We start from the raw sequence: 24,618 nt of genomic DNA, 5'->3' as shown, positions 1-24,618 counted from the left end.
GTACGCCAGAAAATTGAGATTATCAGTGATAGAAGTGAGTGTAGTTGCTGTAACTAAGGAGAAGGTGCTTGAGAAGCTGAAAAGTCTGAAGGTAGATGATTCATCCGGACCAGATGGTCTACCCTGCAGGCTTCTGAAAGGGGTAGCTGAAGAGATTGTGGAGGCATTAAATAGATACTGAATTGATCCCAAAGGAAATTACAGTGTCGTAGCATTGCAAGTGCACAGATATAGATATTGGAAGAGAAGTAGAAAGGGAAAAAAAGTTACCACAAGCAGTCTAATTGGAGCAGGTCATCAGTTCTCCAGTTGTAGGTTGACCTGTTATAGAGCCTAATGGCCGAGAGTAAGAATGACCTTGTATAATGCTGTTTGGACCAGTACTGTTGTCTTAGTCTATTACTAAAAGTGCTCCTCTGTTCAGCCAAGGTGGCATGCAGAGGGTGAGAAATATTGTCCAGAATTGCAAGGATTTCCTGTAGGGTAACACACATAAAAAGTGCTAGTGAACGCAGCAGGCCAGGCAGCATCTATGGGAAGAGGTACAGTCAACGTTTCGGGCCGAAAGCCTTGCCATAAGGACAAACTGAGAGAAGAGATGGAAAGAGATTTGAAAGTGGGAGGGGAGGATCCGAAATGATAGGAGAAGACAGGAGGGTGAAGGATGGAGCCAAGAGCTGGACAGGTGATTGGCAAAGGGGATATGAGAGGATCATGGGACAGGAGGCCCAGGGAGAAAGAAAGGGGAGGGGAGCCCAGAGGATGGGCAAGGAGTGAGAGGGAGAGAGAGAGAAAAAAATAATTAAAATAAATAAATAAGGGGTGGGGTACAAAGAGGAGGTGGGGCATTAACGGAAGTTAAAGAAGCCAGTGTTCATGCCATCAGGTTGGAGGCTACCCAGACGGAATATAAGGTGTTCCTCCAACCTGAGCATGGCTTCATCTTGACAGTAGAAGAGCCAGGCCGTGGATAGACATATCAGAATGGGAATGGGACGTGGAATTAAAATGTGTGGCCACTGGGAGATCCTGCTTTCTGTGATGGAGAGCGTAGGTGTTCAGCGAAACGGTTTCCCAGCCTGCATCTGCTCTTGCCAATATATAGAAGGCCGCACCGGGAGCACCGGACGCAGTATATCACCCCAGCCAACTCACAGGTGAAGTGTCGCCTCACCTGGAAGGACTGTGGGGCCCTGAATGGTGGTGAGGGAGGAAGTGTAAGGGCATGTGTAGCACTTGTTCCGCTTACAAGGATAAGTGCCGTGAGGGAGATCGGTGGGAAGGGATGGGGATGACGAATGGACAAGGGAGTTGCGTAGGGAGCGATCCCTGCAGAAAGAGGGGGGAGGGAAAGCTATGCTTAGTGGTGGGATCCCGTTGGAGGTGGCGGAAGTTACGGAGAATTATATGTTGGACCTGGAGGCTGGTGGGGTGGTAGGTGAGGACAAGGGGAATAAGGGAGGATGGAGTGAGAGCAGATGTGCATGAAATGGGAAAGATGTGTTTGAGAGCAGAGTTAATGGTGGAGGAAGGGAAGCCCCTTTCTTTAAAAAAGGACATCTCCTTCGTCCTAGAATGAAAAGCCTCATCCTGAGAGCAGATGCGGTGCAGACGGAGAAATTGTAAGAAGGAGATGGCATTTTTGCAAGAGACAGGTGAGAAGAGGAATAGTCCAGGTAGCTGTGAGAGTCCGTAGGCTTATAGTAGGCATCAGTAGATAAGCTGTCTCCAGAGATGGAGACAGGAAGATCAAGAAAGGGGAGGGAGGTGTCGGAAATGGACGAGGTGAACTTGAGGGCCGGGTGAAAGTTGGAGACAAAGTTAATGAAGTCAACGAGCTCAGCATGCGTGCAGGAAGCAGCGCTAATGCAGTCATCGATGCAGCAAAGGAAAAGTGGGGGACGAATACCAGTATAGGCTTGAAGCATGGATTGTTCCGCAAAACCAACAAAAAGGCAGGCATAGCTGGGACCCATACGGGTGCCCATGGCTACACCTTTAGTGTGAAGGAAGTGGGAGGAGCCAAAGGAAAAATTATTAAGAGTAAGGACTAATTCCGCTAGACAGAGGAGAGTGGTGGTAGAGGGGAACTGGTTAGGTCTGGAATCCAAAAAGAAGCGGAGAGCTTTGAGACATTCCTGTTGGGGGATGGAGGGACATCCATGGTGAAAATAAAGCGGTAGGGGCCAGGGAACTTAAAAATCATTGAAAAAATTCAGAGCGTGGGAAGGGGTTGAACAAGGGAGAGATAAAACAGTGTTGAGGTATGCAGAAATGATTTCAGTGGGGCAGGAGCAAGTTGAGAGAATGGGTCTACCTGGACAGGCAGGTTTGTGGGTCTTGGGCAGGAGGTAGAAAGAGGAAGTGCGGGGTGTGGGAACTATAAGGTTGGTAGCAGTGGATGGGAGATGAGGTCATGATCGAGGGGTAAATAAGAGGAGGTATCTGCGAGTTGTCGCTGTGCCTTGGCAAGGTAGAAGTCAATACGCCAGACTACAACAGCACCCCCCCGCCCCCATCGGCGGATTTTATAGCAAGGTTAGGATTAGTGTGGAGGGAGTGGAGAGCGGAGCATTCAGAAGGGTTGCGGTTGGAATGGGAACAAGGTGTGGTGAAATCGACGGTTGATGTCCCGTCAGCAGTTAGCAATAAAGTGATCCAGAGCAGGCAGAAGATCAGAGCGGGGTGTCCATGAAGAGGAGGAGGGTTGAAGATGGGAGAAGGGGTCATCAGTGGGGGTGGGAGAGTCCTTGCCGAAGAAGTAGGCTTGAAGATGGAGCCGGCGGAAGAAGAGTTCAGCGTCACGGCAAACGCGGAACTCACTGAGGTGTGGGCGAAAGAGGACAAAATTCCTGTAGGGTACTTTGTTCTACCACAGCCTCCAGTGTGTCCAGTTTCACTCCTATAACAGAGCCAGCCTTTCTAATCTGTTTATTGAGCCTGTTGGCATCACCCATGTTGATGCCATTGCCCCAGCACACCACCACATAGAAGATTGTACCGGCGACAACACACTGGTAGAATGTGAAGGAAAGGCCTGCATACTCCTAACGACTTCAGTCTCCTCAGGAAGAAGAGGTGACTCTGGTCGTTGTACACAGTGTCTGTTTTGGTGCTCCACCCAAGTCTGTCATCCAGACAGTGGAAGAAAATGTCACTGCTCTGTTTAAGAAGGGAGGAAGGCAAATGTCAGGGAATTATAGGCCATTTCGCCTGACATTGGAGTCCATTATTAAGGTGAAGTTTCAGGGTACTTGCAAGCTGGTGACAAAATATATCAAAGTCAACATGGTTTCCTTAGGGAATATCTTGTTTGACAAATCAGTTGGAATTCAGAATAGACAAAAGAGAGTCGGTGATTTTGTTTACCTGGATTTTCAGAAGGCTTTCACCAAGGAACCACCCATGAGGATCCTTTTCTGGTTGGCTGCTGGTGACTAGTGGTGTTCCAGAGGGACTGCTTCTTTACATGTTATACTATATCACAATGATATGAATAATGAACTGATGGCTTTGTGGCCAGGTTTGTAGATAGGTGGAGGGGCAAGTAGTGTTGAGGAAGCACAGAGTCTGCAGAACTCCCTGAACAGAATAGGAGAAGGGGCAAAAAAGCAGCAGATGGAATACCAGTGTGAGTTGTGTATGGTCATGCAGTTGATAGAAGAAATAAAAGCAGAGACTATTCTAAATGGGGAGCAAAATCAGAAATCAGGTGGAAAGGGGCCCACTGCTGGATTCCCTAAAATTTAAGTTTCAGGTTGAGTCAATAGTAAGGACGAAAAATGCAATGTTAGCATTCATTTCAGGAGGACTAGAATATACCATATAACCATATAACAATTACAGCATGGAAACAGGCCATCTCGGCACTTCCAGTCCGTGCCGAAGTCTTACTCTCACCTAGTCCCACTGACCTGCACTCAACCCATAACCCTCCATTCCTTTCCTGTCCATATAGCTATCCAATTTAACTTTAAATGACAACATCGAACCTGCCTCAACCACTTCTGCTGGAAGCTCGTTCCACACAGCTACCACTCTCTGAGTAAAGAAGTTCCCCCTCATGTTACCCCTAAACTTTTGCCCTTTAACTCTCAACTCATGTTCTCTTGTTTGAATCTCCCCCACTCTCAATGGAAAAAGCCTATCCATGTCAACTCTTATCTATCCCCCTCATAATTTTAAATACCTCTATCGAGTCCCCCCTCAACGTTCTACACTTCAAAGAATAAAGACCCAACTTGTTCAACCTTTCTCTGTAACTTAGGAGGTGACACATTCTAATAAATCTTCTCTGTACTCTCTCAATTTTGTTGACATCTTTCCTGTAATTCGGTGACCAGAACTGTACAGAATACTCCAAATTTGGCCATACCAATGCCTTGTAGAATTTCAACATTACATCCCCACTCCTATACTCAATGCTCTGATTTATAAAGGCCAGCATACCAAACGCTTTCTTCACCACCCTATCCACATAAGATTCCACCTTCAGGGAACTACGCATCATTATTCCTAGATCCATCTGTTCTACTGCATTCTTCAATGCTCTACCATTTACCATTTATGTCCTATTTTGATTAGTCCTAACAAAATGTAGCACCTCACATTTATCAGCATTAAACTCCATCTGCCAAAATAAAAGCAAGGAGATAATGCTAAGATGTTATAAGGCATTGGTCACACCACACTGTGGAGTATTGTCGGCCATTTGGGGCCCCTTCTGTAAGAAAGAAAATGCTGGCATTGGAGAGCGCATAGGAGGTTCACGCAAATGATCCCAAGAATGAAAGTGTTAACAGATGTGTGCTTGATGACTCTGGGCTTATACTCATTGACGTTTACAAGAATGAGAGGGGAATTTGATTTGAAACCTTTCAAATATTGGATGTGGAGAGGATATGCCTAATAGTGCCTGCAGTCTAGGACTAGAGGGCACGGCTTCAAAATACAAGGACATAAGATGAGGAGGAATATCTTTAGCCAGAGGGTGGTGAATCTGTGAAACCTCAATAAATAAGGTCACTTCTCCTCGATGTCTGTTCCAGTGAGAATAAATCCGGTATATAGTGTAACGGCCAGAACTGTACACATAACTCCCAAGTGTAGCTTAATCAATATTTTGTACAACTGTCCCAATTCTCATACTCGGTGCCTTGGCCCATGAAGTGAAACATTCCAAGTGTTTTTCTCATGACTACCCATCTGTTAAGTCACTTTCGTAGAGTTATGGGTTTGCACCTCTGTCTCTCCATTGCTGCTAAGGTCTCAACCCTTAATCTACATCGTCTAACAGAATCTGGCCTCCAAAAGTACAATATCTCTCTAATTTTATAATTGGATACTATCTCTGCTGTTGCTCCACCCAACTCTAGGTGATTTATGTGCTGCTGTATCTTTAAATTCCTTGTTGCCTTTGTAATCTAATTTTGTATCATCTACAGACTTAATCATATCCCTTATATTCTCATTCAAATAATTTTTATAACTTATCTAAATAATATGAGCAACCAAGATCCTAAGTACTGACCTCTTGCACACTAAATGTCAAGGAAACACGTGTCCACCACTACCCTTGCTTCCAATTTCCAATTTCCCCCGGGATCAATAAAGTATGACTATGGCTTCCTATCACCCAGCCAATTTTGGATCCATTTCACTAGCACAACTCAAATCCCTTGTGCCTCACCCTTCTGGAGTAGTCTACCAGACGGAAGCTTGTCATTAATTACTAAAGTCCATATAAGCAACTTTCTTCACTATCATGATAAATTGAATCCCTACAACATTAGCTATGCTTCTGTGTTCTGGTACCTTGCCAATGGCCAACAAAGACAAAAAAAAACTGTGACCCCACCTTGGCTTCCTTAGTCAGGTCCTGGGGATATACCTACACTTATTCCTTTCTGATATGGATCATAAATATGATTGCTGGGTGGAAGATTTGAAGTCCCTCAATTATTGATTTAATTTTTTTTTCTCTTTCATCTTCTCCGTACCTCAGAGAGAAGAAAAAGTCAAAACTTGATGAGTTCACAAATGACTTTGCTAAAGAATTAATGGAGTACAGAAAAATACAAAAGGAACGGCGGCGCTCCTACTCCAGGTAATTTATTCTAATAGGGTCTATGAATAGTTTTGAGTTCATCCTGCGGCAGGTTACAAAATAGAAATTCTGAAGCTCTGATATTTGTCCTCTAAGTGGAAGCATAAGCTCATGGAAGTACAGGCATAGGAAAACTGGCAGTCTTGGGAAATGAAAGCTCCTCACCAATTTGCTATTTTCCCCCATTTTTTTGCTTCGTTATGTTGTTTTTGCATATGGTGTATTTATCACTATCATATACTGTATACTCTACAAGGGTGATGCAAGCAAGGAATTTCATTGCACACTGGTTTACATAACAAGTTTGAAATCTTCCTGGAGAAGAGATGCATCTCGGCCTCTGCCATTTCTGTGATGGTGTTTGAGTGAATGCAATGATATGGAGTTAATCACTTTTCAAAGGTTTCAAAGGTACATTTAATGTCAGAGAAATGTATACATTATGTATCGCGAAATGCTTTTTCTTTGCAACCATCCATGAAAAACAATAAATGACAGTTAAATGTTAAAACCCCAAAGTCCCCGCCAGCTCCCCTCCCTCCTGGCATAAGCGGCAACAAGCAACGATCACCCCTCCCCACACCGGCAAAAAAAAGAAACACCCACCACTGAGCATTCAAGCATGTGCAAAGCAATAGCAAAGACACAGACTTGCAGTATACCAAAGACTCCTCATTCACCCAGTATTCGACATACCACTGGCACTCTCTCTCCCTAATAAGGGAGGAAGGGGTGCCCCCATTTCACAGTGGGGAGACATAACAAACAACTCGCTGGTTTACGCAGGTCCATTGTGTCGCTTTTTCCGAGGCGTCTCCAGGCTACACAGTCTTAGCTAAATCTTCCGACTCTCACAACACACTGACCTCCAATCCTCCTGTCTTCAGAGCCATGAAATATCCGTCATCTGAAGGCGAGCAAAGCTCTTAGGTTGCACTCCTGGTGTGCCGAATAACGGCCAGTTGTGAAACCCCTAGAGCAGGTCCCATTCCCGCAAAGAACCGTACTCAGTGTGTTCAAGGTCAGGGTCTTAAAAAGAACCCTAAGGGAAAAATCGAGAAAGATGGAAATAGAGCTGTTTCAGAAGATGCAAGCACAGGAATCACCGTTAGGCACCATTGGTTCTCCTAAGCTGCTCCTCCTTGAAGTTCCTGGGAAACTTCTTTCCTGGGACTTTCTGTAGATCCCAATATGCCATAGTTTGAAATACAGGTGTCCCCCGCTTTTTGAACGTTCCCTGGATTTCAGTGCTTTAAAAGGGATAGAGAGGGCGGAAAAAGGGGAGGAGGGGTGGCATTACTGGTCAGGGATATTATTACAGCTGCAGAAAGGGTGGGTAATGCAGCAGGATCCTCTTTTGAGTCAATATGGGTGGAAGTCAGGAACAGGAAGGGAGCAGTTACTCTACTGGAGGTATTCTACAGGCCCCTTGGTAGCAGCAGAGATACAGAGGAGCAGATTGGGAGGCAGATTTTGGAAAGGTGCAAAAATAACAGGGTTGTTATCATGGGTGACTTTAACTTCCCTAATATTGATTGGCACCTGATTAGTTCCAAGGGTTTAGATGGGGCAGAGTTTGTTAAGTGTGTCCAGGATGGATTCCTGTCACAGTATGTGGACAGGCCGACCAGGGGGAATGCCATACTAGATCTAGTACTAGGTAATGAACCTGGTCAGGTCACAGATCTCTCAGTGGGTGAGCATCTGGTGGACAGTGACCACCGCTCCCTGGCCTTTAGCATTACCATGGAAAAGGATAGAATCAGAGAGGACAGGAAAATTTTTAATTGGGGAAGGGCAAATTATGAGGCTATAAGGCTAGAAGTTGCGGGTGTGAATTGGGATGATGTTTGCAGGGAAATGTACTATGGACATGTGGTCGATGTTTAGAGATCTCTTGCGGGATGTAAGGGATAAGTTTGTCCCAGTGAGGAAGATAAAGAATGGTAGGGTGAAGTGAGGATGACAAGTGAGGTGGAAAATCTAGTCATGTGGAAGAAGGCAGCATACAGGAGGTTTAGGAAGCAAGGATCAGATGGGTCTATTGAGGAATATAGGGAAGCAAGAAAGGAGCTTAAGAAGGGGCTGAGAAGAGCAAGAAGAGGGCATGAGAAGGCCTTGGCGAGTAGGGTAAAGGAAAACCCCAAGGCATTCTTCAATTATGTGAAGAAAAAGATGACAGGAGTGAAGGTAGGACCGATTAGAGATAAAGGTGGGAAGTTGTGCCTGGAGGCTGTGGAAGTGAGCGAGGTCCTCAATGAATACTTCTGTTTGGTATTCACCAATGAGAGGGAACTTGATGATGGTGAGGACAATATGAGTAAGGTTGATGTTCTGGAGCATGTTGATATTAAGGGAGAGGAGGTGTTGGAGTTGTTAAAATACATTAAGACAGATAAGTCCCAGGAACCTGATGGAATATTCCCCAGGCTGCTCCACGAGGCGAGAGAAGAGATTGCTGAGCCTCTGGCTAGGATCTTTATGTCCTTGTTGTCCACGGCAATGGTACCGGAGGATTGGAGGGAGGCGAATGTTGTCCCCTTGGTCAAAAAAGGTAGTATGGATAAGTCCGGGTAATTATAGACCAGTGAGCCTTACGTCTGTGGTGGGAAAGCTGTCGGAAAAGATTCTTAGAGATAGGATCTATAGACATTTAGAGAATCATGGTCTGATCGGGGACAGTCAGCATGGCTTTGTGAAGGGCAGATCGTGTCTAACAAGCCTGATAGAGTTCTTTGAGGAGGTGACCAGGCATATAGATGAGGGTAGTGCAGTGGATGTGATCTATATGGATTTTAGTAAGGCATTTGATAAGGTTCCACACGATAGGTTTATTTAGAAAGTTAGAAGGCATGAGATCCAGGGAAGTTTGGCCAGGTAGATTCAGAAATGGCTTGACTGCAGAAGGCAGAGGGTGGTGGTGGAGGGAGTACATTCCGATTGGAGGATTGTGACTAGTGGTGTCCCACAAGGATCTGTTCTGGGACTTTTTATGATTTTTATTAATGACCTGGATGTGGGGGTAGAAGGGTGGGTTGGCAAGCTTGCAGATGACACAAAGGTTGGTGGTATTGTAGATAGAGTAGAGGATTGTCAAAGATTGCAGAGAGACATTGATAGGATGCAGAAGTGGGCTGAGAAGTGGCAGATGGAGTTCAACCCAGAGAAGTGTGAGGTGGTACATTTTGGAAGGACAAACTCCAAGGCAGAGTACAAAGTAAATGGCAGGATACTTGGTAGTGTGGAGGAGCAGAGGGATCTTGGGGTATATGTCCACAGATCCCTGAAAGTTGCCTCACAGGTGGATAGGGTAGTTAAGAAAGCTTATGGGGTGTTAGCTTTCATAAGTTGAGGGGTAGAGTTTAAGAGTTGTGATGTAATGATGCAGCTCTATAAAACTCTGGTTAGGCCACACTTGGAGTACTGTGTCCAGTTCTGGTCACCTCACTATAGGAAGGATGTGGAAGCATTGGAAAGGGTACAGAGGGGATTTACCAGGATGCTGCCTGGTTTAGAAAGTATGCATTATGATCAGAGATTAAGGGAGCTAGGGCTTTACTCTTTGGAGAGAAGGAGGATGAGAGGAGACATGATAGAGGTGTAAAAGATAATAAGAGGAATAGATAGAGTGGATAGCCAGCACCTCTTCCCCAGGGCACCACTGCTAAATACAAGAGGACATGGCTTTAAGGGAAGGGGTGGGAGTTCAAGGGGGATATTAGAGGAAGGTTTTTTTACTCAGAGAGTGGTTGGTGCGTGGAATGCACTGCCTGAGTCAGTGGTGGAGGCAGATACACTAGTGAAGTTTAAGAGACTAGTAGACAGGTACATGGAGGAATTTAAGGTGGGGGGGTTATATGGGAGGCAGGGTTTGAGTGTCGGCACAACATTGTGGGCCAAAGGGCCTGTACTGTGCTGTACTATTCTATGTTCTATGTATGTTTACAAAACCTCGCTGTTACGAAAGACCAACATTAGTTACCTGTTTTCGCTAACAGAAGGTGTTTTCACTGTTACGAAAAAAGGCAGTGCGCAGAAAAAAGGCAGCATGCACCCCGAACAGCCAAGCTCCTCCCCCCGGATTCGGAACTGCATTCTAGCCGGTATTGCTTAAACATGTGCCTGTGAGGAGCTGTTAGCAAGATGAGTTCTAAGGTATCGGAAAAGACTAAAAAGAGCTCGTAAGGGTGTTACACTTAGCGGAAAACTAGCGTTTCGATCATGGTGAATTTGGCAAAAGTGAGTTTGGCTTGTGGAAGCTGACACAGCTGATGTTGAAGAGGTTTTGGCATCCCATGACCAAGAACTGATAGATGAAGAGCTGATGCAGTTGGAAGAGGAAAGGATAACAATCAAAACCGAATGCAGTAGCAAACGGACCGAAAGTGAAGTCGTCCAGGAACTGAACGTGAAGCAACTGCATGAGATTTTCGCTGCAATTATTGCAGAAAAGTACGACTTTAATTTTGAAAGAGTATGTCAGTTTAGGGCATATTTGCAAGTTGGTTTGAGTTCTTACAAAGAACTGTATGATAGAAAAATGCGCAAGGCTAAGTAGTCAAGCATACTGTCATTTTTCAAGCCTGCCACAGCAGACGACGATCCTGGACCTTCGACATCGAGGCAGGCAGACATAGAAGAAGATGACCTGCTCGCCCTGATGACACCCCAGTGTCCTGACACCCCAGCCCCCGGGCCGCGGACCGATACATTGTCGCGGAGAATGCAGCGGTAGCCGGGATGCACCCAACACCTTTAAGAAAAAAGGTGAAATAAACAAGCTAGTTAATTATGTGCCACTCAGCACCTAATCAGCTTGTTTATTTCGGCTTTTTTCTTAAAAGATATGCTTGGTGTGTTCCGGCCACCACTGTACCACTGCATTTTTTGCGGATCGGTATCGATTTGGGGTGAGGACCACTGCACCACCCCAACCTCCGACAACTCAGCCTAACAAACCATCATCAGTGTGCTCGGCGCTGTCTTCCCAATTCCCGTAAGTGATACTACACTGTGTTACATACATTATTTCTACTTTATATAGGCTGTGTAATTTTATGTGTTATTTGGTATGATTTGGCAGCTTCATAGCTTAAAGATTACTGGAGAGAGTGTTTCTGCCGAGAGTGCTTCCGTGAGATTTTCGCTACTGAGAACAGTGCGGCAATGATTGTAGAAAAGTATTTCTACTTTATATAGCCTGTGTATTTATCATATCAATCCTGTTTGTACTATATGTTACTGTTATTTTAGGTTTTATGTGTTATTGGGCATGATTTGGTAGGTTATTTTTTGGGTCTGCGAATGCTCACAAATTTTTCCTATATAAATATAGCTTCTTCACTTCACGACATTCTGGCTTACGAACAGTTTCATAGGAACGCTCTACCTTCGGATGGCGGGGGAAACCTGTACTTGTATTATAAGTTGCATTAAGCAATACCAGGTGTAACTTTAGAATAAACTCAGCATTATTGTTTTATTGTTCAAGAAGGGAAATCTGGATTATCCTGGATTGGAGAGCTACTGGAGAGTTTTCTGAGGGTATGAGCAATTTGAAAACCATGCCCAGTTAGCATTGCTTTTCGTGGGGCAAGTTGTGCCTTACAAACTTCACTTGAGTTTTTTTGAGGAGATGACAAAGGTGATTGACGGTAGAGTTGTGGATGTTGATTTTTGTCATTTGACAAGTTCCATTTGGTGGGCTCATTCAGAAGATTAAGCTGAAGGGCATCTTTAGTGACTTGGCCATTTGGATTCAGAATTGGCTTACTCATAGAAGATAGAGGGTAGCACTTACTCTACCTGAAGTTCCATGACGACTGGGTTCTGCAAGGATTCACGTTGGCATCTCTGTTTGTGATACATATAAATGACGCATAAAATTGTGAATGGGTTTGCAGATGATACAAGTATTAATGATATTTTGGGTACTGTAGGATGTTGCCAAAAGATGCAACGGGATTTAGATCAATTCTAGCTATGGACAGATGGAGTTTAATCTGGCCAAGTTTAATAGGGAAATCAAATGAAATTGTGCACTGTATATTGCAGGACCCTTAACAACACTGATCTACAGAGAGATTTTGGGAAGTCCAAGAGCCTAGCTCTCTGAAAGTGGCTGCATAAGTTGATTGGGTGGTATAAAGAAAGCATCTGGCATGCTAGTCAAGGCATTGAGTTCAGGTGTGAGGAAGTTGCAGCTTTATAAAACTCCTGATGATGGGTCTTGGCCTGAGATGTTGACTGTTTATTATTCATTTCTGTATCTGCTACCTGACTTGCTCAGTTCATCCACTATTTAGCATAAAACTAGTTGGGCTGCATCTGGGGTATTACATTTGATTCTGATTACTCCATTATAAGAAGGCTTTGCAGGGAGTAGAGAGATTTACTAGAATGCCTGGATTAGTGTGCTGTGCTAGAAGGAGAAGTTGGACAAAAAGGGGTTGTTTTCTGTTATGTTGGGGTAATTATAGAAGTTTACTGTATATTATGAATGGCATAGATACAGAAGACAATTGACATCTTTTTCCCAGGGTCAAATGCCTACTTTAAGCTGGCATTTTAAGGTGCTAGGGTTAAATTTAAAGGAGAATTTGAAGTAAATGTACAAGGCAATTTCTTTTGAATGGTGGGTCCTTGAATGTACTGCTGGGTTGGTGGAAGTGTAACAGTTAGTGTGACACTATTACAGTTAAAGGTGTGTTCCAGAGGTTAGAGTTCAATTCTGGTGCAGTTCTGTAAACAGTCTCTGTCTGTCCTCCCTGTGGAATGTGTGAATTTTCTCTGGGTCCTCCTTTCCTCCCACAGTACGAAGATGTACTGGGTAGGTTAATTGGTCATTATAAATTGTAGGGTTAATCTGGCGGGCAGTGTGGCTTAAAGGGCCAGAAGGGCCTACTCCGTACTGTATCACTGGGGAAAAAACAAGCAGGGCACCTGGGCACATGAATGTGCCGGGAATGATTGTATAGGGACGTAGTGTATGTTGAAGGGATTATTTATTTAGGCATTTAATGTTCAATTAGCCTGGACCAATATTGTGTGCTGAAATCCCTGTTCATGTGCTGTACGGTTCCACATTCTTAATTCCTATTATTCCCTGCTATTTGAGCAAATCAAATCTGGCCCTTCCAGTACTTGGAAGTTCTGAGGCCAGTCAGCCCTGTCGGTGTGCCTGGCTGTCTGTAATAGTGTTCACCAAAATAAGAACTGTTCCAGTATCTTCAAACTTTTATAACAGGTACTAGTCTCAGTAACTGGTTTCAACAAGCCATTATGTGGATTTAAGTTTCAATATGCACCTTTAGATCATCTTAAATATCTTCGATTTTTCTCCCAGCAAATTATTCTCATAATATTTGAAATTTTCACCTTTTTATCTTGATCTTTTAAGTTTTATGTCCAATTGTGATGACCCCTCTTCTACATGTAACATTGTCAAATATAGCTTTAATTTTCGAAAACCTCCGAAATTCTAAAATATCACACCTCAGTAAATCTAATAATGCTTCATTGATAAGAATCTTTTCCTGTAAGTTGGCTACATCATTGTTTTAAGTCTCCTATGTTATTATTTGTTTCGTTTGAACTACAGCATCTCAAACTTCACTTTTATTCACTTCCTGCTCAGGTCCCGATCACGTTCATATAGTGGATCGTCGTTCAGTGGCAGCTCCTACTCATATTCCAAGTCAAGATCTCATTCCTCACGGTCATATTCTCGATCAGTCAGTCGATCTCCAAGTCGTTCGTATTCGAGGTCACCTTCATATCGACGAGGCAGTGGGAAGAATAGAGGCTATCGATCAAGATCCAGGTCTCGTGGATTTCATAGATCCAGGTCCAGGTCACCATCTTACAGAGGATATCGCTCCCGCTCCCGATCTCCAAACTACAAGCCCCATTCTCCTTACAAAAGAAGTATCCCTCAGAGTGAAAATGATCGTGAGTATTATGATCGTTACAGAGAACCGTTACCACCATTTGACTACAGAGAACTTTATGATAGACCTCGTGATCCAAGAGACTCTTTTGAAAGGGAGCGGTACAGAGAATGGGAGAGGCGATGCAGAGCATGGTATGAATATTATAAAGGGTACAATGGTGGTAATCAACCACGACCTCGTTCTCCTACAAGTAAGGACCATTTCTCTCCTGAGCGTTTTGTCCTACCTGGCACCAGGCGTGATAATTCACCTCACGTTCGGAGTCGCAGAGATGAATATGCAACGGAACAGTTACCACGAGGGCGTAATTTGGGAGGTGCAAACAATTATCCAGAAAAGTACTCTTACAGAGAAAGTCACTCTGGAAAGGAACTGAGAGGGTCCAAAGAAAAGGAAACAACAGTAAGCCTTCGCCCTGATTCAAAAAGTGCAAAACACAAAAAACACAGGAAGAGGAAAAAAGACGAAACTGAGTCAGTCAGTAACCTGATGTCTTCTCGAGATGGAAGAAAAGCTGTAGAGACTACTGGTGATGATAGTAAAGGGTCTTCCTTGTTTCTGCCTCCCTGCAGAGATGATGCCACACCTGTGAGAGATGAGCCCATGGAAGGAGATTCGGTTGCTTATAAAACTCCATCTGACAAAGACAGGAAAGAAAAATCAAAATCAAAAATGGAAAAGATGAAGCGGAAGGCAGAGAGTAGCATGCTGAAAAAGGAATCCTCTGGGAAAACCACAAAAGCACCCCAAGAGAAGCCTCTAGAAAAAGAGCGGGAGAAATCACCTCACAGTGAGCCCAGCATTAAGAAAAATAGGGAGGAATGTCCTCCCAAAGTTGAAGGTGTGAAAATCCAACCCCTTCCAAAAAGTGAAAAGTTCTTTCTGCCAAGGAAGCTGCAGCTCAAAATGGGACGAGAATATAAAGAAATGAAAACTGCAAAGGAGGAAAAACAAAAGAAAGATTATCCCAGGGAGGAAACAAAACATGAGAAAACTGTGAACAGGGAGGAAAAATTAAAAAAAACAGTCAAAGCAGATGATAAGCCAGGTAAGGCAGAAGCAAAAGCTGACAAGCGTAAGCGGAAAAATGATGAAAAGATGACTGACAGAGAGCTTGGAACACCTCCAACTAAATCATCAAAAGTGGAAATGCAGGAGGCAGCAAAACCTTCAACAAAGCTGAAGTCCACATCTGCTACCGAGAAAGCAACAGGAAATCTTGTAGAATTATCTTGTGAAAATGAGAAAGTCACTCCAACAAATTTGCCAGTGAGGAAGATTAAAATAAATAGGGAAAGTGGCAAAAAGATTGTGAGTGGGGAATCCCCAGCTGCTCAGGAGGAGGTTTCCGAGTTACTGGAATTAAATGGTGGAAAATCCAAATCAGACAAAGTGAAAACCAAGGCGAGGAGGAAAGTGACGGGCAGCGAGACAGCTGGTTCAGTTCTGGTAGACTATACAAGGTTAGCACTTTTCTTTATATTTTTTGATACCAGGTGATTTAGGTTCTTGGGAGCTAAGGGCAAATCTTTTGGTTATGGTTGTCTGGTTAGTATTAAGTATGTAACTTTGCTGATACTGGATTTGCTCTGAAAGTTAATTTTCAATGTAGGAGTGTTGCACTCTATCTTCCAGTGTTGCACACAAACTGCATATTCGGTTGTCACTACTTCCCATTTGTAACCCTGTGCCATTGACCTTAAAGATTGCAGTCAATCTTAAATTTAATCAAAGCACATTACTGAATGCTTGGTGGCATTGCTCAGGAAAATGATGGGTACACCAAATTCTCAGTGTTTTTGATGCTTTATTGAAGATATATGAGCATATTGTAAATGTATTAAGCATGACTGAGAAGACCGACTGTTCCCCAGGTTTCTATACTTTTTTTTCTATTTGCACAAGTTCAGATTCCAAGTGTGTTCCTTAGTACAGCAATACATCCTAGGATTTTAATTCACAGCGCTGACATTCATTCTGTTGTATTGGGGTTTCCAATGGGAAGCATGTTGGTCAGTTTGTTGGTGTTTGCATCAATTGGCTGAGCCTACATGTGGAAATTGTAGCTATTGAAGTAAAAGGATATGGTGCTGACAGTAAAAGTGTAATCATCCTCTTATTTTTTCTGTCTCAGCACCAGTTCTGCTGGAGGGAGCCCCATTAGGAGAGCTGAGGAGAAGCTGGATGCAAAGAAAACCGTGATAAAGACCATGGAGGAGTACAACAGTGATACCAGGCCCCCAGCTGAAGATGAGATTGTCATTGTCCAAGTCCCTCGGTCCAAGTGGGAAAAGGAGGATTATGAGACGGATGAAGATGAAGGAAAGGCAGCAGCTGCACTAAACGCTGGGAAACCCAACAGTTCTGGGCAAGGTGTGAAGCCTGCCAACCCAGCAAAGCAAACTGAGAAAGATGCTGTTTTTGTAGAGAGAGTTCCAAAAACTACTAAAGAGTTGAACATGGAAGAAGCCCAGCAGGAGGCTAAACCCCCAGGTAAAAGCTATGTGCTGAATGAAAAATCTGCAAGGACTAAAGATAAGGAACATGGTATGTCAGACAGAGAGATTTTGGAGAAGAAGAAAGCAGCCATTCAGCTAGACAAGCCAACGGTTACTGAGAGAGTGATTGAGGCAGCAAGCGGAAAGAATCCGCCTACAAAAGAGCACCAGGCTGAAAAACTGGAGCCAGGTAGCCGAGGTGCCTTAAACAAAGACCTGCTTGCTAATATTGACAGTAAGATGGATGGCAACAACAGGCATGGCTCAACCAACAAGCAGAGAGAGGAACGAAGCCGAGATGCAAGAAGGCGAGTCTCCCCCAGTAAGTGTGAAGAACTGACATATGGTCAAAAGGGAAGAGAACAACATACAGAGAGCAGAAGAGGCAGTATTGAGCCCAGGAAAATTGATCACAATGCTGAGAAAGACAAGAAATCACAGACGGACCACAGAAGTGGGTCGGAGTGCATAAGTGGCAGTGAAGAGGCAAGATCAATCTCCTTTAGCCGAGGCAAGGAGAAACATATTTTTGAAACCAGAAGCAATAAGGACAGTCAAGTAAGTGGGAATAAGGTGCCTCATCAGACTGAAGGATCAGCTGAAAAGAACGAGCAGGAACTTTCTTTGAGCCGAGGTGAGAAAGATCACAGCCGCTGTAGACTTCCAGGATCCCTTAGTCGTTCATCCCGATTATTGCGCCATTCCTTAGATGTAGCCAGGGAAACAGACGAGGCTGCCTTTGAACCAGATTACAGTGAAAGTGACAGCGAAACTGAAGCTGAGCTAAACGATGGAAATAACACAAAAGAGATCACAGATGAACCAAAGGAGGTCATGGGTGTGTCTGCAGCTTCCAGGAACAGTGGAACTAAAAGTCACACCCAAAGCAGCCCTAGCCCCAGTTGTAGTCGCAGCTACAGCCCTAGTGAAAGTCAGACACGCAGTCACAGCAGTAGTGCGAGCTCAGAGGATACACAGGACAGCAAGAAGAAGAAGAAGAAAAAAGAGAAAAAGAAGCACAAGAAACATAAGAAGCACAAAAAGCATAAGAAGCACCTTGGGGTTGACTCAGAGTCTGATAAAACTCAGAAACACAAACACAAAAAGAAAAAGTCCAAAAAAAGCAAGGACAAGGATAAAGATAAAGAAAGTGACCAAAAGGTCCGATCGTCTGTCATTGTGCGAACTGCAGAAACGGATTAGACAGATGTCTAGAATGTTTTGTCAAACTCTGCCACAATACTTGGAAGCTTTGTAAATATTTACTCAGACATTGCTATTCTGCGCTGAGTCTACTAAACTGCAATTCTGGAGATATTGTTTTCTGTAAAATTGATGGTTTATAAATTAGCAATTTTTGTACAGAATTATGTTTGACCGAAGTATGGTCAGATTATGCTGCAGCATTTTTAAGTGAACTGTCAGACTACACTGGGAACTACTGTGAAATTCTCACTGTACTTTTTTATAGCTGTGTATACAAGCTGACAGTGTAATTAATGTAAATGTTTTGCTTGATGATTTGCAGTACAAAGCCCCATTGTGTCATCTTTTGACTGAATAAATTTTCATTGAATTCAGTACAGTTGCAACAAATACTCTTTCTCCCCATTTCCAGATAACACAGCCAAAGACAGTTACTTTTAAAGTCAAAATAGGATTTTTGAGTACTGGGCTAATAGTCTTAAATTATGGGGTTATGTAGCAGAGAAACATGTCCTTTGAACCATCTCTAACAAGTTGTCTACTTAAGTTAGTCCCATTTGCGTGTGCTTAGACCAAATCCCGCTGAGATTTTCCTATCCATGTCACTGTCTAAATGCCTTTTTAATATCATAGAAACATAGAAAATAGGTGCAGGAGTAGGCCATTCAGCCCTTCAAGCCTGCACTTCCATTCAGTATGATCATGGCTGATCATCCAACTCAGAACCCTGTACCAGCCTTCCCTCCATACCCCCTGATCCCTTTAGCCACAAGGGCCATATCTAACTCCCTCTTAAATATAGCCAATGAACTGGCCTCAACTGTTTCTTGTGGCAAAGAATTCCACAGATTCACCACTCTCTGAAGAAGTTTTTCCTCATTTCGGTCCTAAAAGACTTCCCCTTTATCCTCAAACTGTGACCAGTCGTTCTGGACTTCCCCAACATCGGGAGCAATCTTCCTGCAACTAGCCTGTCCAATCCCTTTAGGATTTTATACGTTTCAATAAGATCCCCCCTCAATCTTCTAAATTCCAGAGAGTATAAGCCTAGTCGATCCAGTCTTTCATCATATGAAAGTCCTGCCATTCCAGGAATCAATCTGGTGAACCTTCTTTGTACTCCCTCTATGGCAAGGATGTCTTTCCTCAGATTAGGGGACCAAAACGGCACACAATACTCCAGGTGTGGTCTCACCAAGGCCTTGTACAACTGCAGTAGTACCTCCCTGCTCCTGTACTCGAATCCTCTTGCTATGAATGCCAGCGTACCATTCGCCTTTTTCACCGCCTGCTGTACCTGCAAGCCCACTTTCAATGACTGGTGTATAATGACACCCAGGTCTGATTGCACCTCCCCTTTTTCTAATTGGCCACCATTCAGATAATCTGTTTTCCTGTTTTTGCCACCGAAGAGGATAACCTCACATTTATCCACATTAAATTGCATCTGCCATGAATTTGCCCACTCACCTAACCTATCCAAGACACCCTGCATCCTCCTCACAGCTAACACTGCCGCCCAGCTTCGTGTCATCTGCAAACTTGGAGATGCTGCATTTAATTCCCTTATCTAAGTCATTAATATATATTGTAAACAACTGGGGTCCCAGCACTGAGCCTTGCGGTACCCCACTAGTCACCGCCTGCCATTCTGAAAATATTGTACCCGCCTCTACCCCTTTCTCTGGCAGTTTATTCCACATCCCTATCACCCGGAATGTGGAAAAAGTTATCCCTGGGGTCCCCTTTTAAATCTCTCCCCTTTCACCTTAAAACCTATGCTTTGTAATTTTTATCTCCACTACCTTGGGAAAAAGACTGTGACCTTTCACCGGACTGATTCTGCTCATGATTTATCTATGATGGTAACCCTCAGCTGCCCACGTGCTAGACAAACTCCCAGCCTACCCCTCCAGGAGACTTCCCCTTATAACTCAAACCCTCCAATCCCGGTAACATCCCTGTGAATTTTTTTTTTTTTAATTTGCACCCTTTCTGGCGTTATGACATCCTACCTGTAGGCAGTCAGATCTGCACATATTGCTGGTCTTGCAAAATTTTTCTGTAGTTGTAACATGTTAATGCCTTGACTAATGAAGGAAAGCATGCCAAGTGCCATCTTCACCATACTGTATACTGTGACGCTGTCATGGAACTACATACTTGTATCCCTAGTTCTACAACACTCCTCAGGGCCACGTCATGCTTGTGGAAGTCCTGTCCTGATTTAACTTGGCAAAATACAACATATCACACTTGTTTAAGTTGGTTATTCCTTGGCCCATTTTTCAATTTATCCAGATCCAGTAGTAATGGCAGATAATCTTCACTACCCACTGCACCATTTTTTCTGTCACAAGTGAATTGGTCGTCATGTCAGTTGATTGATATAGTGAGCATTTATTTCATCAGGGCTCTGATTCACTCTCCAACATCTGTTGGATCTTTACTACTCCACATAACGATGGAATGGTGATACGTTTCCCAAAATGGGGCGGTGTGATTCTTGGAGGGGATGGTGTAACCATGCACTTGCTGCCTTTGTCCCAGATGATAGAAGTTGTGGGATTGAAATTTCATAACAGCTATAAACTGTCGTCATCACTGTGGTAGTAGGGAGTGAATACTTGGGTGGTAGATGTTGGTTGGTGCCCTGAATAAGAGGGCTATTTTGTTTTGATTGTGTCATGGTTGTGAGGCTGCATTAATCCAGAAGTATGCGCTCCTGCTCCCAACTTGTAATTATAGGTGGTGAAAAGGCTTTGAAAAAACCAGTGGTTTATTATTAAATGCACAAGTATATGTATGAAAAGATGCAATGAAAAGTTTGCAGTAACATCACAGGTGCATAACATTCAATGTAATTTATTTATTATACTGCAGCAATACACTGCAGAGTGGGCCCTTCTGTCCCTTTGAGCCCCAACAACAGCTCAGATCTAATTAACCTTAACTGGATCACAGGACAATTTACAATGACCAATTAACTGACCCAGTATGCCTTTAGACTGTGGGAGGAAATTGGAGGACCCAAAGAATACCCACTCATTCCACAAGGAGGACCTACAAAGACCTCACAGAATGGTGTTGGACTTGAACTCTAAACTATGGAACCCCCTGACCTGTAATAGTGTCGTGCTAACCACTACACTACTGTGGTGCCCAAAAACATAATTATGCACCATTTTGCCAAGAGGACAAATTAGAACAAAAATAGCAGTCCATTGTAGTGCAAAGTGGTCATATTGTTGTGATAATGGGGTTGTGCAGATTGGATCAAGAACTGAATAGTTGAAGGCAGGTAGTCATTCTTGAACCTAACAGCACAGGATTTCAGGCTTCTGTTCCTTCTGCCTAATCGTAGCTGCAAAAGGATGGCATAGCCTGTCTGGATGGTGGGATTCTTTGGATTCCTTGAGGCAGTACCCTGTGTTCATGCCACTGATGGTGGTGGTGGGGGGGTTGCCAATGATGTGTGAAGCTGACCTCACTGTTCTGTAGTTTATTGCATTCCTGCACATTTGAATTGCTGTACTAGTGGATGCAATCAGGATATTTGCATCTTCAGAAGTTTGATAGTGATCAGTAACAAGTCGAACCTCAATGTTTTAAGAAAGTAGAGATTCTAATGTGCCTTCCTTGCGTTTGCATCAATGTGCTGGGTCTAGGACAGATTATCGATATGCTAACGTCCTGGAATTTAGAGCTGCTGACCCTCTCTACTGCCAGTCCACCAATGTAGACAGGTGCATGTTTATCCTTCCCCTTCAAGTCTTTGATCAGTTTAGTTTCACTGAGGTTGAGTTTCACTGATGGTTGTTGCGGCACCAATTATCTTGGTGTCTTATCTTACTCCTGAAGGCTAATTCATCACCACTTAAGTGATTGTTCCAATAACAGCACTGTTGTCAGTAAATTTGTATAGCTACAGAGAATATGTGCAGAGCAGAGGGCTAAGTGCATGAGGTGATAGGTTTTCACTGAGCTCTCTGTCAATGACGAAGTAGAGGATTCACTTACCGATGGAGATGCATATCCCCAGATCTTGAAGCCTAGTAATAAGTTTGGGTGGGATGATGGTGTTGAATGCTAAATTGTAGTCAAACAGCACCTGTTATCCAGATGGTCCAGGGTAGAGCGAAGAACCAGAGAAGCTGCATCTGTTATTGGACTTGTTGCAGCAATAGGCAAATTGAAATGGATTCAAGTCATCTGAGGCAGGAATTGATTCATGCTATAACTAACCACTCTAGCAACTTAATTAAGGTTGGTGATGCAACCAGTTAGAATATTCTCCACAGTATATCTTTAAATATTTGTGACTTTGGTGACATAACTAAGTCTCCTCAAACTCCTAATGAAATGCAGCCACTGTTGTGCCTTTTTGTAATTGCATCAATATGTTGGACCCAGGATAGATCTTCAGAGATGTTGACACTCAGGAACTTTAAACTGCACACCTTTTCCACGGCCGATTCCTCGATGAGGACTGGGGTGTGTTCCCACAACTTCCCCTTCTTGAAGTCCATGATCAATTTGTTGCTGTTGTGACACCACTCAACTAGCAGATCAATCATTGCACTTTGTGCATTCATACTGAAACTGCTTATGATGGCAGTGGAATTAATCTATGGATGTATAATGGAAAATATCCTAATTATTTACATTACAACTTGGTATAGAAACACCAATACCCAAACATGGACATCTCTACAGAAAAAGCTGATGCAGCTCAGTCTATCACAGGAAAAGCCCTCCCCACCAGAGAGCATTTCCATGGGAATACTGCCACAAAAAAGTTGCATCTGTTAATAAGTAACCCCCGCCCCTCCACCATCTAGGCTATGGTCTCTTCAGTGGTACTATTAAATATATTGAAGAATTTATTTTAAATAGAAGGAAAGTAACTCAAATGTTCTCCATACAATGCTTTGACATTAAAAGAAGTATACATTTCAATTTTACACAAAAGTACAGACTGCAAATCTGATGGAAACATCTTAACTTCCCATATGATTCCGAGTTGGTTGAAACCTGTTTCATGCCTCCGCTCTTCAAGATAAAAACGTTGTTTTCTCAGTGCATGCAATGTATTCAAAGAAGTATACATTTCAATTTTACTCAAAAATACCTACTGCAATCCTGTTTTATGCCAGTGCTCAGTAAGATAAAAAAGTTATTTTCTCAGTGCCTACAATACATTGACATTAAAAGAAGTACACATTTCAATTTTACTCAAAAGTACAGACTGCAAACCTGATGCACACATCTGAACCTAACTTCCCATATGATTGAGTTGTTTGAAACCTGTTTCATGCCTGTGCTCAGTAAGATAATAAAAGTTGTTTTCTCAGTGCATACAATACATTGACATTAAAAGAAGTACACATTTCAATTTTACTCAAAAGTATAGACTGCAAACCTGATGCACACATCTGAACCTAACTTCCCATATGATTCTGAGTTGTTTGAAACCTGTTTCATGCCTGTGCTCAGTAAGATAATAAAAGTTGTTTTCTCAGTGCATACAATGCTTTGACATTAAAATAAGTATACATTTCAATTTTACTCAAAAGTACGGACTGCAAACCTTATGGAAACATCTTAACTTAACTTCCCATATGATTCTGAGCTGTTTCAAACCTACTTCCTGCCTGTGCTCAGTAAGATTTTAAAAAAATGTTTTCTCAGTGCATACAATGCTTTGACATTAAAAGAAGTATACCTTTCAATTTTACTCAAAAGCACAGACTGCAAACCTGATGGATACATCTTAACTGAACTTCCCATATGATTCAGAGTTGTTTGAAATCTGTTTCATGCCTCTGCTCTTCAGGATAAAAACGTTGATTTCTCAGTGCATACAATGCATGCACATTCAAAGAAGTATACTTTTCAATTTTACTCTAATGTACTGGCTGCAAACCTGATGGAAACATGTTAACTTCCAATATGAATCTGAGTTGCTTGAAAACTGTTTCATGCCTGTGCTCTTCAAAATAAGAAAGTTGTTTTCTCAGTGCATACATTGCATTGACATTAAAAGTATGCATTTCAATTTCACTCAAAAGTAATCACTGCAAACCTCATAACTTAACTGTCCATATGGTTCTGAGTTGTTTGAAACATGTTTCATGCATGCGCTCTTCAAGATAAAGAGTTGTTTTCTCTGCATGCAATGCATCAATATGAAAAGAAGTATACATTTCAAATTTACTGAAAAGTACAGACTGCAAACCTGATGGAAACATCTTAACTTCCCATATGATTCTGAGTTGTTTGAAACCTGCTTCATGCCTGTACTCGGTAAGATAAAAAAGTTGTTTTCTCAGTGCAAACAATGCTTTGACATTAAAAGAAGTATACATTTCAATTTTACACAAAAGTACAGACTGCAAATCTGATGGAAAAATCTGAACTTAACCTACCATATGATTCTGAGTTGTTTGCAACCTGTTTTATGCCTCTGCTCAGTGTTACGTACCCCGTAACTGGGTTGCCAAACCAGCAGAAATGGGTCACTCAGTTGGAGTCTGGATTACTAGAACTAAGAAAGTTTTATTAAAGAAACAAGCAACACAGTGCTCTAATCAAAAGGATAATAAATGCAACAGTTCAGCAATGATAAACACACATGTACACAGAATTAGGATAACAGGATCAATCAAGCTCTATCGTCGTCTAGGGGTAAATGACCAGTTTCAAAGTGACGCAAAGTTCAGTTCAATTTAGTTCAGTTCAGTTCACAGTAATCACTGCCGTGGGAGATGGACAGTGGGGGGAAGCAGAGAGAGAGCAAAACAAATGAATATTCAAGTGGCTTCTACACAGACCTTCGATATTCTTCGCAGTCAGC

General features: G+C 42.9%; 1 protein-coding gene across 1 annotated transcript in view; it reads left to right on the top strand.

The window, feature by feature from the left end:
- Window positions 1–18,136, top strand: part of LOC140202854 (E3 ubiquitin-protein ligase RBBP6-like) — an 88,617-nt gene extending 70,481 nt beyond the window's left edge. The window contains 3 exon segments of the mRNA XM_072268318.1: window positions 6,005–6,106; window positions 13,743–15,521; window positions 16,193–18,136. Coding sequence (XP_072124419.1) covers window positions 6,005–6,106; window positions 13,743–15,521; window positions 16,193–17,759 — 3,448 coding nt within the window. The 3' untranslated portion in view covers window positions 17,760–18,136.
- The last annotated feature ends 6,482 nt before the right edge of the window (window positions 18,137–24,618 follow it).

This window comes from Mobula birostris, chromosome 9 (genome assembly GCF_030028105.1).
Source record: "Mobula birostris isolate sMobBir1 chromosome 9, sMobBir1.hap1, whole genome shotgun sequence".
Lineage (NCBI taxonomy): Eukaryota > Metazoa > Chordata > Chondrichthyes > Myliobatiformes > Myliobatidae > Mobula > Mobula birostris.
This window is presented reverse-complemented; position numbering and strand designations above follow the sequence as displayed.